The sequence below is a fragment of the Diadema setosum genome, chromosome 11 (assembly GCF_964275005.1).
Source record: "Diadema setosum chromosome 11, eeDiaSeto1, whole genome shotgun sequence".
Lineage (NCBI taxonomy): Eukaryota > Metazoa > Echinodermata > Echinoidea > Diadematoida > Diadematidae > Diadema > Diadema setosum.
Genome location: NC_092695.1, coordinates 33,104,778 through 33,124,884, shown reverse-complemented (window position 1 = coordinate 33,124,884; position 20,107 = coordinate 33,104,778). Strand labels below are relative to the sequence as shown.

Sequence of the window (20,107 nt, the reverse complement as noted above, 5' to 3'; positions counted from 1 at the left end):
CTCCTTGAAGGAAGAAAGGAGCTATAAGTTATATCAAACTATTTTGTTGGCGCCCATTAAAGGACAGGTTCACCTTCATAGACATGCGGATTTGAGTGAATGCAGCAATAATAACACATCAGTGAAAGTTTGGGGAAAATCGGACAATCCGTTCAAAAGTTAATTGAATTTTTGAAGTTTATGCTCAGTCACATGCTGGATGAGAAGACTACAGCAGCTTGTGATGTCGCATGTGTGTACAACGATATAGTGTAAAATGTGTTGTTTTGTATTTAATATGACAGTACGTATATCCACGTACCCCAACCTTCCACAACGACTTTTTTTCCGCCATTTTGAAAAATGAACATGAGTGTCACGTTACATATGAAACCGCAGAGTGATTGAGTACGACAAACAACGTGACCACATTAAAACGTGAGATCCGCGAGCCAGACGTACAGGGGTGGCCCTTGCTACTTTGCCTACGATGCTCGAGCGCTCCCTCAACCCACGGCTACGACCTGGCGGCATCCACACCCCCGGCGCCGCGTGGGGATGTGTAGCGTATGACGCACCATCTCATAAGACAACAACGCTATAGGTTGACATTGGTTAATTCCTGATGAGCACACCACCTTTGATCGACACGTACGATTGGCTGCTGTGCCAAAGGTTGTAGCTCTCGCCCCAAACACTCATGCGGACAGTGAGATATTCTTGTGAATTCATGTATGTCATCTCGTTATTTCTCTCCTTACCCTTGAGCACAATAATACAGGGGAACCTCTTTTTCACGAAGGCGTATATAAAAAAAACCATGACAATTATATCTTATGTTTCTCAATATAGTAGTTAACAAAAGAAAGTGATACATTTCCTTGTAATACAGAGGAATTTGATTTAATACCTGACATCTTGTACCCTTGTTTTAATTGTCTGTCTGCTGCGTGATGACTCACTTGCATTGTCTTGCAAATGCCGAATAATTAATAATGATAATAATAACAATAATAATAATGGTAATTATACTAATATTTCTATTATTATTATTATTATTATCATCATCATTATCATTATTGTTTATGATTTTTCAACTGTATTGATTAGTGTATTACTGTATGATTACGTTTAGTACATGAAATATTTTTCAATGCATCTATAATTGTTCTTGTGACATTTCTGTGTAATGTTATCAATTTTGCAAAATTTGCAGTTATAAAATCGAATTAAATCAAATATAAAGAGACCTGAAAAATTACCTTGTTACAAGCAGGTTTGTTATAACGGACCTCTTTATAAAGAGGTTGCACCCCATCGATTACGTATGCGGCAGCGATCCTTAAAATCAAGACCAGACATCAAGACATTTAAAAAACAAAAACAAAAACAAACTTGCAGATACAGCATGGCAGGCTACTGAGAGATTAAATGGAAGTAACCCACCTTCACACACTGGACAAATATACAAATTAAGTATTATCTTCTTCCCAAAGATCTGCCTACTCCCTATATCTTTCACAAATGAATATCATAAATCGGTCTTGTGAATGCATGTCCACAATTTTTGCATAGTTTCAGGCCTCCATCCAAAACAAGTCCTGCGTATGGTGGCGAGTTCCTCCATTTCCTCTTTTTCTTTTACACCTGATGTAGTGTACAATTTGCGAAATGTCCTTACCCAACCGAGAAAGATCGCATTATTCACCAATTGGACTAGTCTTCATAGACATCTCATTTGTTGTTTTTTTCTCTATATTGACTAATGATATGCTTTCAGATTCTTTGTAATAAAAAATGCTTTAACTTGTAGAAACATGGAGAAATCACATCAAATCCAAGTAAATCGTGAATAGTCCCCTCAAAAGTGAAGACTGTTGTCACCAGATCAGAATGTGTCATTAGCTCGATTTACCTGCGGGTTTTGGAATGGTAAATTGCATATGGCTATCTGCAATAAAATCATACTTAATCAACACTGTTGATCTCTCGGATGCAGGACCTACATCGTTTCCATTAATTATTTTATAACAAAGTGCTTGTCCGTTTTTGTTGCTTGAATTCACAGGAAAATGTGTGCCTTAACACTCTTTGGTTCGTAATCACACATCCACAAAATCACGCAAACGTAAGAGAAATTAAGAGTGGTGTACATTTTCTCGCGTGTTCCTTTGTTTGTTTGTTCCTTTGTTTGTTTATTTGTTTGTACATTTCCATCATTCTGTGAAGACGGCTGGATATCCCATATTCAGCTACGTTAAAGGACAAGTTCACCTTCATAAACATAAGGATTGAGAGAATGTAGCAATATTTGTAGAACACATCAGTGAAAGTTTGAGGAAAATTGGACAATCCATGCAAAAGTTATGAATTTTTAAAATGTTTGTGTTTGAACCGCTGGACTAAGGCTCGTGATGTCATATGAGTACAACAGTATAAAGAAAATGTAAAGAAAATTCAACATATTTTAACTTTTTTCGCATAATAAAAGAGCACTTGACTTGCCTCTTTCTAAAGGCAATGGGAATAATATTACCCATAACATTATGTCAGTAACGAGTCAAGGGAATGTGTACTTTTTTCAAAAGATGAAATTTTGTGAAAATCTCTTTATATTTTCCTTATATTGTTGTACGCATGTGACATCATACATTGCAGTAGTCTTCTCATCCAGCGGTGACTGCACAAAAACTTCAAAATTCCTAACTTTTGAACGGATTGTCCAATTTTCCTCAAACTTTCAATGATGTGTTCTACTAATATTGCTACATTCTCTCAATCCTTATGTTTATGAAGGTGAACTTGTCCTTTAAGCTGGTCTTCCATGGGGTCCAGTTGGATGTGAGGTGGGTGGGACCACTTCACCGGGTTAAACACCCTGCTCTTTGCGATGAATGAATGAAGCGGGATCTTTTACGTGCATAAGTTGTGACTCTCTCATACACGGGACCTCCATTTTTAAATGTCCTATCCGAGGGACAGAGTGTTTTGCCTCTTGCTAGAGGGGACGGTATGCTTTCACACAACATTGCTCAGTCAAAAGACTTGGGTTCGAACCCGGGCCCATAGGATCGTGAGGCAGACGCGCTACCGACCGAGCCAACTCACAGCCCTTTCACTATACATGTACATGTATTACCATTTCATACCTCGTGGAATTACTTCTTCACATCACGTGTCATGGAAATAATTCACAGAAGAGTCAGAAAACGGGGGAGGGAGAAGAAAGGGGATTAAACAGGGGAAAATTAGAAGAAGGTAGATAAAGTAAAAGAAGAGGAAAAGGATAGGTGAAAAAGAAGAGGAGGAGGAGGAAGAGATACAGAAGAAGCAAAGGCAGAAGAAGAACGAGGAGAGCAGAGAAAAGCAGAATGAACAACATAATTAGAGTAAAAAACAACTGATCTTGGTATACGAAAACAGGAAACCTCGCTCAGATGAATAATACAAAATGTATTTTTCAGGCGAGAAGCAGCACGTCTGCTTTCGTGCTGTCGAGTTCAATGTCAATGCGATGCTATAGAGTTTTAATAGGATGAGCGATGTGAATGAACTGTTACGATTCACTGTAGACCGTACACAAATTAGACACATTAGAACGGTAGATCCTATCTGGATTTATCTGTTTAAGCACATTCTTTTAATAATGACGGCGAGCTGCAAAGAGTTAAACGAATAGGCTGTACAGAAAGCATGTTTTGACATCAGCATCTTACATAAAATAAAACGCCACCTCCCTGTTTAAAACTAAGCTTATTTTCCATTCAATTCCATCTAAAAGTTCCTTGTCACCAATCTGGACGCGGTGTCGTCGGCAGGGACTAAAAAATCACATTTCGTTAATTTGTGCGTGCTGCTTACCCACAAGTTTTAATAAAATGTCTTCAAATACTACATATACATAACATCCGAGATTATGGACAAGATATTATAGAAGAAGAAAAAAAGGTAACCACCTGTTATCTAAGGAAATTTTAAGATTTCAAAGAAGAAAAAAAAAACGTACGTGTGTTAGCTATGTGTGCGGGTGCGCGTGTGGGGGAGGGGTGTTGCGGGGAACCAACGTGGCACAGAAAAGAAAATTTTACGTTTGGCATTTCCCTCCCTTTCTCCCCTCTTTGTAATAGCTCTCCCTCTATGCCTACTTAAAGGGATCATATTGTTTTGGTTGAGACCTAATTTCAGGTTTCTAACATTTTTGGGTGAGATAATGAGAAACCTCTTGTGAAATATGAAAGAGCATGTAATTCCATACGGAATGCAACGTTTATTTGATGAAAATTGGTTTCGAAATGGCTGAGATATCCAAAACAGAGCGATTCTGATATAGTGTGGGACCCACCTTTTATTACGATCGCTTTGTTTTACTTTGTTTTTTTGATGTTTCAGTCATTCCAAACCCGATTTTCATCAAATAAACTTTGAATTCCTCTTAAAATGGTATGCTCTGTACTGTTGCATAAGTGTTTGCTTGGTATCTCGTAAAAAGTTAAAAGCCCAATTCTCATCTCCACCAATACTGTACCATCCCTTTAAGGTAAGCACACCTCGCTTTAAACCACGTTTGGGCCACAAATAGCGCCAATCTCTACCCCACCCAGCTTCCCCCCTGTGCCCGTCTCGTGAATTTACACCTTCCCTCCCCCTTCCTACAAAAAAAAAGAAAAAAAGAAAAGAAGAAAGCGTTTTACCCCAATAATCCCTCGTCATCAAATTTGGCAAAATGAACGTAGGAACGAATGTTGTGAGAGTTTTGTTGTTAACTACGCGTGCTTCAGAGAAAACAAAGATAACTAAACGCAGTCCGGATGCTGTTATTATGACGAGCGGGATGAGAAAGGCGATATAAATAATTATGCTCAACGATTGCGTAGCCTTTTCTTGCCAGTTAAATTTGCCTCAGTGGAATAATCAAGTGAGGGACTGATACTGCTACAGGGCAGTTTAATTTAACTTTCTTTCACTTTCGGACACCAACTATAATATTAATACATTTTCGAATCTATTTGCAGCCTGTTTAAAAGCACATGATCGCGGGTGAAGAGAAAGCGTTTAAAAGGCTATCGCCGACATCCTGCTATTACGATCACCATTCACTGTTAGCACTGGCCACGGCATCATAATCTTTTTTAGTGTGAATTTTCAAATGAAGGAAACAGAAAAAAATTCTCATATGTCACTCCTTTTTGTTTGTTGCTGTTTGATATGTATCCTGTTTTCTTGAGTTATATATTTCAAAAACATCACCTATGCTACCTTTTTAGGATAAAGGGTCTACTTAAGAGTAGAAAGACAAAATATATATATATAAAAGGACATAATGGATACATAAAGTACAGTCCTTTGAAAGATCATGCGGTAATAAGGAATGAATACCACACGGATTTTCAGGTATACGTAGAATTCTGACATACATGTAACCATTTTCACTTTTCCTGTCAAGCTTTGTTTGGAATTGCGAGACCTCACTCTCACCTTTCCGGTTCATAATTACCAGAAGCGAGTTTACTTGGCAAAGTTAACAGGTGGGGGAGGAAAAAAAAAAGTCAAACAAAACTGACATCCCATTTTCTTTGCTCACTTTTCCACTAATAACTTTCAGTAGAGTTAAAGAGAAATTGGGTGTTATGATGCCAGATGAACGCGTCAAAAAAAAAAAGTTGAAATGACAAGGCAAGGTATCGTTGGAAATATGAAAACAAGAGTTGAGCAAACTAAGTATTACCACTCACGAAAAAAAAAATAGATGGACAAAAGGAAAGGAGTTTACACCGCATATGCGACAGGAGGTTGACTCCGCAAGAGAGGTGGCGACTCGCACAGTTCACTGACCATCCGAAGTTCCCATTTGTTCTGAGTGTAAGGGATGAGTCCCCCCTCGCTATTGTTCACGAGATAAGTATCGTTCGCACATTCTCAGGCAAGTTAAGGACAATCAAGGTGTGACTGATTGATATTGGTTCATCGCCAACGCCTGTTTTTCTGGGTTTTTCTTCTTCTTCTCCTTTTTTTTTAATCACCCCGTCAGAAGTTCATCACACAATAATTGCGCAGACGATCCAATTTGTTAGATCTCAGGATCTACCGGCAAACGTTCCGCTGTCGATTTCCCAGTCAAATTTTTCACGGCCTGTTGAAAGAAAGAGAGAGAGAGGGGGAGAACACTGAGAAACAAGTTCAGACCAAAACAAAATGAAATGAATGAAACTATCACCAATGAAAAAAAAGAAGAGGAAATATATGTGTGTCACTGCAACCAGACAGCCACACTTGACGGACAACTAGATACAAGGTCGTATGATGGTGTTATTGGTTTGGCATGACATAATGACAGACTCTGAGGTGATATATAAGCACACATTTTTAAAGCTGAAAAGGACAACAAACAGGAGAAATTATGAGATAATATTTAGGAGGCGCCTGTGTAGCACACATTGCGATTGTTTCTCTTAAAGCGAGACGGAGGAACAATGGGGGCGTTATTTGCAGACCACTAATCTGTGTCTTTCCGTACGTCTACAAAGCCTGATACCGAATCAGGAAACACGGGAAGGAGACGAGGGGTAAGAAGAGAAATACGAAGCAGAAGACGAGAAGCAAGATGAAGATTGATTGACTGGTTGATTGATTGATTGATTGATTGATTGTTTGATTGATTGCAGATTGACTGATTGATCGGTCAATGAATTGACTGATTAATCAAATGATTGACTGACTGACCGATTGACTGATTGGTGTCTAACTGACTAATTGATCAAATGAATGAATGGATAAATAAATGATTGATTGATTGATTGATTGATTGATTGATTGATTGATTGATTGATTGATTGGTTGATTGATATATTGGTTAATGTATTGATCAATTGATTGAACTTATTTTCGTTTTACTCTGCATTTCGATAGATAGAACAACAGAAAGAAAGAAAGGAAGAAATAGAACAACAGAAAGTTTAACTATTTAGCGGAGGAAGAAGAGAGCGTATTTCTAAAGAAAACGAAACCGATACCAAACAACACCAGACGAATATCGCTTTTCATTCACATTTTGATGAAGCTCATTGGTCTTGATCACTGACCAAGGATTGACCTCTGGCTATCTCTGCACAGAGAAAATATTTTTCCAATCCATTTCCATCCACTGCACGAAATAACACATCGTGCTTGGGACGTTTACCTCACGGATTTTATGGACGGAAAAATGACTTAAGCTGAATATTGATGACATCCTGCCAACGTTCGGAGCGGAAGTATACAATTCATATTTCATAGCAAAGATATCACGAATGGCGTTCAAAGAGTGCAAACATTAACAAGAGTATCAAAATGTGATGATGACACAAAAAAAAAAGTTGGTTTGTTCGGAATAAAAGAGATGGAAGGTAACAGGTACTGATGGTAGATGTTGTGTTAAGTAGGAAAAAAAAGTAGAAAAAAGCAGAAGAAGAAACAAAAAATGCAAGTGATACAGGATAAAGATTTCTAATGACTTTTTTGTTAAACTTGTTGGAGTTGTTTGCTTTATACCAATATTTTGGTGGCAACGAGCAACGATATAACGATACAAAAAAAAAAGTACCAAGGTCAGCTTATGTCAGAACACTTCCTGCATTACCCATCGTCACGCGAGTTTTAGACATTCCAAATCTAGACATACATCTATCTAAATCATATCAAAACTATCGTCGAAAGTAAAGTAAACTTAGAAAGTTTTGGGAGAGACAAAACAATACTTATAGGGTCTTCTCAAAGTCTCTTTCCTTGTCACAGAAATTACTTATAAGAATGACTAAGCTGATCAAAATAATTCAGATAACTCATATCAATAATTTTGTTCACCACTGTGCATACCGCTGAGGTGGTTGTTCACATCCGTGTTCAGTTCACTGCAGTGAGTGTAGTGTTGTTGTGGAGTATACTACTATATTATATTACATCAACATTCCACATTATCAATCAACATTGTGATGTACATTGAAGGGATGGTATATATAGTTTTGGTTGAGGTGGGGATTAAGATTTTAACTTTTTGCGATATAATTGGAAACCTCTTACGACATAATATGAAAGAACATACAATTACTTTAAGAGGAATCCAAAATTTGCTTGATGAAAATTGGTTTTGAAATGGCTGAGATATCAAAAAAACAAAGAGGTCCTGATAGAAGATGGGACCCACCTTTTATTAGGACTACTCTGTTTTACTTTTTAGCTCACCTGAGCCAAAGGCTCAAGTGAGCTATTGCGATCGCCCTTCGTCCGGCGTCCGTCGTGCGTCGTGCGTCGTGCGTAAACTTTTTACATTTTCATCTTCTTCTTGAAAACCCCAGGACCGATTTTCATCAAACTTGGCAGGTAGCATCCCTAGGGGGTTAGGAACTCAATTTGTTAAAATGGGCACCATGCCCCACCCAGGGGGCCCCCAGGGGGCCCAAACCCCCCAAAATTAAGGAATCTATAAAAATCTTCTTCTCTAGAACCAGAAGTGATAGAGCTAAGTTAATACTATGAGTTAGTACATTGATGACTGTAGTTTCAAGTTTGTTCATGGCAGGATCAGGGGTGCCCCCCTGGGGACCCAGGGGAGGGGGTGGGGAGGGGTTCTAATGGGGCCTAAATTGTACATTTTCATCTTCTTCTTGAGAACCCCATGACCCATTTTCACCAAACTTGGCAGGTAGCATCCCTAGGGGGTTAGGAACTCAATTTGTTAAAATGGACACCATGCCCCACCCAGGGGGCCCCCAGGGGGGCAAAACCCCCCAAAATTAAGGAATCTTTAAAAATTTTCTTCTCTAGAACCAGAAGTGATGGAGCTAAGTTAATACTATGAGTTAGTACATTGATGACTGTAGTTTCAAGTTTGTTCATGGCAGAATCAGGGGTGCCCCCCTTGGGACCCAGGTGAGGGGGGTGAGGAGGGGTCCTAATGGGGCCTAAATTGTACATTTTTATCTTCTTCTTTAGAACCCCATGACCCATTTTCACCAAACTTGGCAGGTAGCATCCCTAAGGGATTAGGATCTCAATTTGTTAAAATGGGCACCGTGCCCCACCCAGGGGGCCCCCAGGGGGCCCAAAACCCCAAAATGAAGGAATCTTTAAAAATCTTCTCTAGAATCAGAAGTTATAGAGCTAAGAAAATACTATGAGTGAGTACATTAATGACTGTAGTTTTGAGTTTGTTCATAGGAAATCCAGGGGTGCCCCTCTTGGGGGCAGGGGTTGGGAAGGTCCAAATGGGGGCCTGAATTGTACATTTTCATCTTCTTCCTGAAAACCTCACGATGGATTTTCGTCAAACTTGGCAGGTAGCATCCCTAGGGGGTCAGGATCTAAATTTATCAAAATGGGCACCATGCCCCACCCAGAGGGCCCCAGGGGGCCCCAATCCCCAATAATTAAGGAATCTTTAAAAAAAATGGGCCCTTATTGTACATTTTCATCTTCTACTTGAGAATGCCTGGTCAAATTTTGGTAGAGCTGTGAATAATTTAGATTAGTGACTGCGTGAAAAGTGAACTTGCGATACTCAGGTGAGCGCTAGACCCGCGGGTCTCTTGTTTTCATATCTCAGCCATCTCAAAACCAGTTTTCATCAAATAATATGTATTTGAAATTTTCTTAGAATTGTATGCTCTTACATAATGTCATAAGAAGTTCCTAAATGAAAGCAAAACTTTATTGCAGAGGGGTGAAGGCTAAGGTGTACGTTTTCTTCAATTTGTCTCCCTCTACAAATAACATTGTAAGATCGCAACCGCTGATCAATAATTTTAACTGCGATCTTACAATTTCATTTGTAGAGAGGGACAAATTGTAGAAAACTCACACCTCAAGTTTATAATTATCTCGCAAAAAGGTAAAAATCTGAATCTCCCACCTCAACCAACAATATACCATCCCTTCAAACCATGAAGTCCAAGGGATTTCGCTGAAGAAGGTATTGGCTTCACTAAATTGGCAACTCTGGATTTTACTATATGTATCCTACATTACAGCAAGATTAGATGGGACAGGTTAAATTCGTTTAATCTGCAAATAGTTGCCAATTTAAGAAAGAAGCATGATCTTTAATCTTCCACACAACATGTTGCCGATTAAAGGATCGTTTGCAGATTCAAGGAATTAAGATGCTTTTGAAAATTTTGCAACCAAAAGAAAATAAACAAGCACGAGCAAACACCTAAAATGAAAGAGAAAATTTGTTCTCTATCTTATAAAACACTACAACTGATATTACAAAAATACAGTATAAGATTCTTCTTTTTTTTAGAACATCAAACCACAAAAATGTGGCTTTTGGGGCTTGATGGGTTAAATGCTCGGTGATGACGCAGCGATATTCGACTCTTGTTCCTCCTCTCTCACCCCACTCTCGCAGGAATCCGGAGACCTCGAACTGCCCGTGCGCCTTGGCCACATCCTCCGCCGTGTTCCCCTTCCGAGACCTGGCCCTGATGTCCGACCCGTTATTCACCAGCCACTTGACCGCTTCTGGAGTATCAATATCAAAACCCAGACAGACATGGAAAGAAGATTAAACATTTCTCCGGTTGGGGTTTCTCTTTCTCTCTTTTTTCTTGTGATTTTGAAAACATTCCGTGCGTCATAGCGTAATATAACGAAAGGAAATAGAACTGAAAACGCAAGAAAATTAAATCGGAAGGTTTCAAGACAGACGTTGGTCAACTGCACCCATGTCACATGGGGACAACGGCCTTCGTCGCACGCCCTCGTGCGGTTCATTCAAACCTGACGATGGCCGATCAGCTTCCACACAACTGTAACCTTTATCCTAGAGACCAATCCATGAGATTCCGTACCGACGCAGTCCACTGGTGCGAAAATGTTTCTAAAGATGTTTGTAAAAGCAAACCTTGGCTCCCACGTCCTTCTTACCTGTCCACCCCTTTTCTTTCCTCTTCTTTTCCTTTCATTTCCTTTCTTTTTCATTTTCCTTTCTTTCCTGTTCCTGCTCCCACATTGTTTCTTTTTTTTCTCCCTCCGACTCCCATTTCCTCGGGGTTTTTTTTCATGCCTTTTTTCTTATTGTGACATTAAGTCTTCTCTTCCTTGTTGAAATAAATTGTTTAATAGGCTGAACATAAGTTAAGTATTGTTTTCTCCTCTTCCCGCGTAAACTTTCTAAAGGCGAAAACTGAACAAATGCCACAGTATGTAGGGCCTAGTAGTAGTAATAGTAGAAGTAGAAGTAGAAGTAGCAGTAGTAGAACTAGTTGTAGTAGTAGTATAGTAATAGTGGTAATAGTAGAAGTACGTAGTAGTGGTAGAAGTAGTAGTAGTAGTAGCAGTAGTAGTAGTAGTAGTAGTAGTAGTAGAAGAAGAAGAAGAAGTAGAAGAAGTAGGAATTAGTATACTTAGAGTATCAGCATTTTCACTTTCATTAATATCATCACCATTATCTTCATCGGTATTGGTAGTTGAGGCAGTTGTGGCAGTTGTAGTGTCATCATTTCCAAAACTACTAATATAGGTTTTCCCATTCATTTTCAAACTTTTTTTTAATTCAATTTCACAAATTTTTACTTCAATTTCGTCGCGGAATGTCGAGAGTAGGCCAATCTTACTTTCAAATTCGTCTTTCGTCGTTCATTTTCAAGAAAGTCCATTCAATTTAGTCATTTGGCATACATTTTCGTCATTTACAGTTCAAATTCGTCAGTCTCACTCGCAGCACTCAAAACAGCAGGATCGATTCCGTCTTTTGTCAATCATTTTCGTTAATTTTTCATTCATATTCGTCTCATATCTCTACCCGGTGTGATTTTCCAGTCATTCATGTATTTTTTTCCTGTAACCGTTCACATTTTACATTCAGGAGTTAACATACACCTAAGTGCCCCCCCCCCCCCACACACACACACACATACACACACAGAACCACAGATACAGACACACACACAAGCAATCCGAGTACACACTGAAACAAACATACATGTACCATGTGTACGTATACCGTCTCGTAAACGAAAACACTGACAAACAATTTCTAGGCAAACATGATTAAAGACAAAATTTAAGTGTAGAATTGTCGCCTGTTTAATGTCAAAGAATGGATAACATAATTATGTTTGCTGCTTTAAATTTAAACTTTGCTTCATGCATTAGGCCTATGATGCGAAAACCTGAACATTTTAATACGAGTTAAAGTCCAAAATGTGACACTGACATACTGTCCTGGGTTATGACTTTTGACTGTCGTTTATCCTTCAATCATTTTCGTTGGTTGTCTTGTTTTTTGTGTACTGTTAAAGCAAATGGTTAGGGAATAATGTGTAACGATACAGTTTACGAGAGAAAGTAAAAATATCTCGGCTTAAAGTTGGTTCACCATCAAAATAAAAAATCGACAACATCTGACTAATTTGAATGAAAAATTCATGAAATTGTGTGAACAAAGACGAATTTGATTTTCACATTCTGCGATCCATCAGCGGGAGGGACGAATTTGAATGACAACTGACGATTTTGAATGCTATGTCTTCGAAAATGTTTGACGAAAAACGAATTACAATGACAACTGACGAAATTGAAGTTAGGATTGCGTTCCACCTGCTTCTCGGGACGAAATTGAATAATAAATCTTTGAAATTGAATGACAAAAGTGCAAAATGGATGGGAAAACCTATATTACAGTCACCTTAGTTACAGACAAGCTCGTTGCGTCTTGCGTGTGATATCTGATGGTGCTATTGACATTTTACTGGGCAAGGGAGGGGAATTGGTTTTGCTGTTTCATTGTTGCAATGTCCTGTATGCACCTGCAAAACGAACATGAGTTGTTTGGTAAGGTGTACTTTTTGTTGGCACCAGCTCAACGAGACATTCACTCATGGGAGTGATACAAATTAATAAGGGGAAGTGCGCTGTAAGGTCGAATATACTCACGAAAAAAAGGGCATTAGTTATCCCGACTCTGACATTTGCGTAGGCCTATTATCTTTGTTGTGCGTCGCTGCTGTAGCAAATCGCGTGACAACTGTCCTGTTATTCTGGCTGGCTATTTTTTATCTATTTTTTTTTTTTTTTAATCTTTTTGTGTCAGGTCTCTCCTTCAAAAATCTCGACTTGCATTGGCAACCTGCTCACGCATTGCAGACGATGTGCAGCATGACCAATAGATGGCGCCATTTGACTTCACGGAGCTAGCTGTGACTGTTTCTTTCTAAAATAGGGGCACTCGATACGGATCAGGCACAGAGCATGCAGTCCGTGAACTTGTCAGGCACTCATGACCATAAGCAATGGCTGAGCGAAATGAACGAAATTCTATACTGTATATTTCACGTATCTTACGTGTCTGCTAGTGTCACTGACATGATCGAAATATTGAAATATTTCACAGCATCCGTCACATGTCAATAGAACTACGAGTAACAACTATGTCTACATAAGGTCCTCGGTCTCAAGCAGTTTACACCCCTCCCTGCCATTAGTGCCATAGATAACATAACATACCACGTCCAATGTGTGTTCACAGCGGCAAAGAAGCCTTCGTCAATATTAAGATCGTTTTGACATTTAGGAAAAAATAAGAGTATGAATAACAAAACAAAAAAGTAAAACTGTAAAACAAACATGGCTATGAAATTGAAAAGTTGCGTTGATTGAATATTATTCACAAAATGTTGCTGCTTGTGGCAGTATTGCTTACTTTGAGGGCGTTTAACACAGTAACAAATCGGAAACTCTCTCTCCCTTCCTTACTATGGCTTTTTGTTCAAATCTAATTTTAAGAGGTAACATATTCATGGCCCAAAATGAGAACAGATAGACCCAAAGCGGAAACAGGAAGTAGAAAAAGGAGAATACTAATGCACTTTGATGGTATACTAACTGATATGTCCGTTCCGAGCAGCAGCATGTAGTGACGTCGATCCCGTTATATCAGGCTGGTTGATATCACCCCCTCTCTCGGCAAGAAGCTGCAAGCATTCGACGTGACCGTTGGCCGCCGCCTTGTGCAAGGGTGTCGTACCAGTGTGGTCCTTGGCTTGCGGATCCTGATGGGGGTACAATGATGACGTTTGATGATTGTTAAAGGTGTTGTTTAGAATTGGGAGCAGTGATTTTAAAAAAAAAAAAAAAAACATGTTTGAGATATCACATTTGATGCATATGTGTAGGTCAGATGTATCACAAAACATCTTAACATATAAAATTTCGCAATAAAGCGTAAATTATAAGGAGATATCACAATTTTTCTCAATAAACCATAACTGTAGACTTTTTTTTTCTTTAAAAAATATTATAAGTATAGTTCACATTTTGTGTATTCAAACATGTTTGACATTATATTACACTGATTAAAATTTTATACTGGACAGGCTGTTTCTATCCCTAACTCAAATTTTAGAACTATTTTGAAGCACTATTAAAAGCTGGGGTTTTGTTTCATCTGCAAATGGTAAATAATGCCTTTAAGACGCAGGAACGTAAGGCAAGGGCAGCAAAAGTCACCCGTTGCTGTAAGCATGGAGCCCCATGCTGTAAGCATCACATCTAAGAATGTTAGATACGGTGCATAGTTTCAGAAATAAGTTACACTGTATCGCCGAATTCGCTACGTTTAAGATTTCCCAGTAGTTACAGTGTACATATAGCCCAAAGTAGATTTATCTAATGCCACCATCACACAGTCACATGCAAGAGCCAGGAGATGATGAACGAAACGTTTGTATTGGTCACAATCACATGCAGGGATATTGCATGAAGATTTGAAAAGGTTTTGTGGTGTGATCGCCTCAAAAATCACTCTAGACCTTCGTAAGAAATTATGTCTTTTTTTCCCATCTTTTGAAATAAAAACTATGATATTGTATAGGTGTAATTATGATTTTCGGATTATGGCGATTGAAATTGACAATTTATCGAGCCAACACATGATATTTATAGAATTCTTTTTAACAAAGCGAAATGAGAAAGTTGGAAAGTGACAACAGTGACAATTCCCACATATGGTCGGCTTCGAATGATATCAATATTTTGTAGAAACATTTGTCATTTTGCATATTCTATAACTTTCTATTTTCACGTCCAATTCTGAAGAGACCTTTTCATAATCGGTTTGATTTACTCGACGCCAACTGAAACAATGGAGTAATTTCACTTGAAGCTACAGTGCAGTCCCGTTATAACGAACACGGTTATAACAAAATTCCGGTTACAACGAAGTAAGAATTCCGGCCGCAACATTATCCACTCTATATATCTTTATTGTTTATTTGTTCGGAAACAACAAAATTTCGATATAACGAAAGAAAACTGCCGTTCCCGAGGATCTCGTTATAACGGGAGTCCACTGTAATATCTTGCAGGCATAGCTAAATTTTCAATCATGAAATGACGCACTCTCATAAATCCCTCGACAAGAATCACAACCGTACTAGATTATTATTTCGTGCTAACATCACATACATTGCTTTGACTATACATGTTTCTCATTCGCCCCACTCCCCTTTTCCCCTGCTTCATACCCAAAACGGATAATTCATGCTTGGTTTTTTTTTTTTTTGTTTTTTTTTTTTTTTTGGGGGGGGGGGTGTTTTCTGCTTGATATTCTCAATTTATGTCAGCCTCTTGGATATTAAATCATACGCGCGCCCGTCACCCGGGCGACGAAGCGGAGACGCTTCAATCACTCGAGCATGAACACTTGACTGTCGCACTGATGACGAATCGTTGAGATCTAAGCCATTTTTTAATCACCCTAAATTTCAGTTTCGATGACAAAATCTTTAAAAAAATGAACCACATCCTCCATTTGCTTAACATGTCAGTATGAAGCAGTTACGCTTGACGTATCAAGGCACAGTATATAGCAAGATACATACAAAAACAAATAAAACTGCTCTGTACATGTGTTCTGTTTGTGTCAGAAAGTAAACGAAGCAATATATTTATATAATGTTTTAGACATGGACTAGGTGGCCAAATTACTATACAATCAACCCCCCCCCCCCCAAAAAAAAAAAAAAGTAACTGTATAGTAAGAAACGAGCTATAAATTTCATATGTTCGTCGTCATAATGCATTTCAGTTTGTCGGTATCAAGCGCTTGCAATGTCGAGCAAACTTTTAGTCGTTGGGAACAACATTTGCTGTACATGATATACACTCGTATATAAAACTGTTATCGTGCAATCCTTTTCGAGAGTATGTATGTTTTACGTAAACTAAAACTGATTAAAAAACACAACTATTGTTATACGAGCTCATAATATTAAATCACGGGAAATAGCTGGGTTGTACCTGGCCTTCATCCAGTGCGAAGATGATGCCCCGCAGATCGCCTGTGAATGCTGAAATGGAGAAATGATACAGAGAATTGGGGCTTAAAGGGAAGACAAACCCAAAGAGCAATGTGGATTGAGTGAAAGCAGTAATATTAGTAGAACACATCAGTGAAAAATTGAGGAAAATCGGACAATCGATGCAAAAGTTATGAATTTTTAAAGTTTTGGTGTTGGAACCGCTGGATGAGGAGACTACTAGAGGTTATGACGTATGAGAGGACCACAATATAAAGGAAATATAAAAGGAATTCCACAAAAATTCACTTTTCTAGCAAAATGAAAGAGTTCTTGACTAACCGCTTTCAGAAAGCAGGGGAAATAAGTGCTACCCCTAACATATGTCAGTATCAAGTTGATGGAATATGTAATTTTCATGAAAAATGAATTTTCATTGAATTCCCTTTTTATTTTCTTTATATTGTAGTCCACTCATACGTCATAACCTCTAGTAGTCTCCTTACCCAGCGGTTCCAACACCAAAACTTTAAAAATTCATAACTTTTGCATCGATTGTCCGATTTTCCTCAATTTTTCACTGATGTGTTCTACTAATATTACTGCTTTCACTCAATCCACATTGCTCTTTGGGTTTGTCTTCCCTTTAAGGAGGTTCTCAGTTCTCAGGCTAAAAAACAAAACAAAACAAAACAAAAAAGCAAACAAACAACGACACCGATCAAACAACAAACAAAGTATTGCCATCATATCACAATAATAAAAGGATTACACACCTTTGTCACTGACGTGAGAATCGTCATAACTTTGATGGTATCATTAAAGGTTCTGTTTACCTTTGGGAGCAGTGATTTAAAAAAATGTTCAAGATATCACTTTTGATGCATATGCGTAGGTCAGTTGTATCACAAAACGTCTAAAACCTAAAATTATTACTATTTTCCTCATTAAACCATAACTGTAGACGGTATAGTCTGGAAACATTTTCATTATAACTATTGTTCACATTTTGTATAATTAACTATCGATTATACTGGTTCAAATTTTTACATTGGTTGTTTCTATCCCTAACTCACATTTTAGAACTATTTTGCATCACTAATGTTTGGTTTTTGTTTCATCTGCAAAAGGTAAATTATACCTTTAAGGAATGATATATAGATTCGGTTGAGATGGGGATTCAGATTTTAACTTTTTTTTTCAAGATAACTGAAACCCCTAATTTAAAATATAAAAGAGAATACAGTTCTAAAAAGAATCAAACATTTATGTGATGAACATTGGTTTTGAAATTACCGAGATATAGACCAAAAAAAAAAAAATACAAAGTAAAACAAAGTCGTCCTCAAACAAAGGTGGGACCCACTCTTTACAAAGACCTCTTTGTTTTTGGATATCTCAGCCATTTCAGAACCGATTTTCATCAAATATACATGCAATTCATTTTAGAACAAATTGTATGCTCTTTAATATTTCATATAAGTGGTTTCTAATTACCTCGCAAAAAGTTAAAACCTGAATCCCCATCTCAACCAAAACTATACGATCCTTTTCAATGCGTGACACGTTGTGAGAGCGGTAAACGCGAGTTGATGTATACACGGGCACATCCCCCTCCCTCCCCTCCCCCTCCCCCCTCCCCCTCCCCCCCCCCCCCCCATGTCGTGACAGGTTTGGAGGGAATCTCTCCGCGGACTAATCAGCAATTACGTGTATTATCACTGTCTTAGCTGTCACGGCGTCGTGAAGCGACGCCATGCATGTCATCATTGTGCCCGGGATGGAAACCGAAGCAAGATTGGGAGGAATGCGAGAGGGAAGATGAAATTTGCGAATGTTGCAGTGGTTAAAAAACAAAAACAAATGCCTGAACCACAAGTATTGAAACAGTTTGCATGTTGGCCTAATTCCCTCATGAACACAACAAAATTTTCATACATATATAAAACAACATAATGCTTAGAATGGAAAATGATGACCCGTTTCTTTCTACAGTTTCTAATAATGACAATGCTTTAAAGCGCTAATGAATTCACAAATAATTACTTTGAGACAAATTTGATAAGAAAGGGAATATCTGTCAATGTTATTGATGAGATATCTATCGTAGAGTATTAGACTGTCGTTAGATATCCGAATCTGCTTTTTAATTCTCTTACCTGCCTCGTTAATATCCAGTTCCATTCTCGTCATCACAATGGCAATGGTCTTCAAAAATCGTTTTCACGTTCGTTGTCTCTTAAGCTTTTCCTGGAGATGACAAAATCCTATTTGTCGTCGTTACAATAACTCACGTTCATAGGAAGAGTACATACATCACTGGAGATGGCACGCTAACAAATACTGTACACAGGTTCTGTATAAATGTTTACATTTCCCCTCCCTGCATTGATCTTCTCTCATACGACGACGGTTGATATTTCCAAGGAGCAGATCTTGCTGTTTCCGACTGAAATCGTCTGACGGAGTCGATCAGTAGACCTATAGGATCTAGCAAACCTACAAGCAAATCTAAAAGGAAATTCAAGCGATTGTATTCATTCCGGCGGGAATATTTATCACACAGGCTGCGAGAGAGAAATATACACCACTCAGACCCTTCCATACAGCTGTATGAGCAACATATACAGTTTCATCAACTAGAGCGGGTCACCTTGTACATTGTATCATAGTACATAACAATAACAGTCACGACATCAAACTTGTATTGTTCAAAACGAAAATGCTGGATCAGTGTATGATCGCGGTTGATCGACTGTTTCAGCAGGAGCAGAGAGGTTATGACACAGATAATGCGGATGACAGCCGTCGCTTAGAGTTCGACGCACGCACGAGAAGAAAACCCGTTCAAAGTTGTTGTACACAAATTTGGCGGCAGGATGTAACGAGATTCTAAGATGAGGAATAATGCGCACCGAATTTACGACCTTTCCGCACCACTACTTCAAGTTCACGTGTATACGATCGACGCAACGTACGAGGGTCATTGATGTTCCAACGACGAAAAAAGGTCGTGGATGGCGGCGCGAAAGCAGCCAGCTTCGATTGTAGGAATCTGTTCAGAGAAGTAGCAATGCAAATGAAATTGCAGAAAATGCGATAATACAGCACAACAGTAATAACATCAGCAGGATAGATCGCTTAATTAAAACACGGCTTGAGGATTTCCATCCCATGCACTGCAAAGCACGAGCGACGGGAGAAGATGAGGCTTTTGTGTTACAGGCCGTGGTATATACAGTTGTCGTTGTAGCTGTGTTCAGGCTATTCCGCGCCACAAGACAGAGTGTGACGGCCTCCTAAACGCAGACGGCAAATAGGCTGCGTTGCTGTGTGCGGCGGTTATAATAGGAGTAGATTTGTGCACAATGGATGCATTTTCCATCTCGAGTTGTTCACTCGCGTGTCTGCTTTCGCTAAATGGAGTTGGCTGGCAAACTCATTTGGTATGCACGCAGGCATCAAGATACGATGGGATCTTAGCAACGGCGTGCTGTTATCACCGGGGTTACATATACAAGGAGGGATTTTTTTTTTCTTTCGTGTTCTATGAGGTGATGGACTACAAAAGTCATAATGATGTGAGCTGTATAATATCAAAAAGTTGGATGCGGTTTAGAACCTCTGTCATCCATTCATGTGTCAGTTTGTAGCTCCGTTATTTTGGTATTATACCCGTCTCTTGATAATTACTGGAGTCGACTCAGATCTGGGGTATTAAATGTTTTGATATAACCTCAAAAGTTATAGAAATAATGCAAAGGAGTAATATGATTTAATACTATTTCCCTGTGACATCAAGGGACTTTGAAAATCATGGCGGGACATGTCATTTTTAGCACAGTTCAATAACC

The 20,107-nt window shown here is 38.7% G+C and overlaps 1 protein-coding gene across 1 annotated transcript; it reads right to left on the bottom strand.

The window, feature by feature from the left end:
* Nucleotides 1-5,657: 5,657 nt before the first annotated feature.
* On the bottom strand, nt 5,658-18,437 carry LOC140235433 (uncharacterized). Its single transcript, XM_072315460.1, has 5 exons — nt 18,413-18,437; nt 16,255-16,304; nt 13,841-14,006; nt 10,351-10,476; nt 5,658-6,109 (listed from the first exon to the last, which is right to left on the bottom strand). Exons 1-5 carry the CDS (start codon nt 18,435-18,437, stop codon nt 6,054-6,056), a joined length of 423 nt encoding a protein of 140 aa, XP_072171561.1. The 3' UTR covers nt 5,658-6,053.
* Between the last annotated feature and the right edge of the window lie 1,670 nt (nt 18,438-20,107).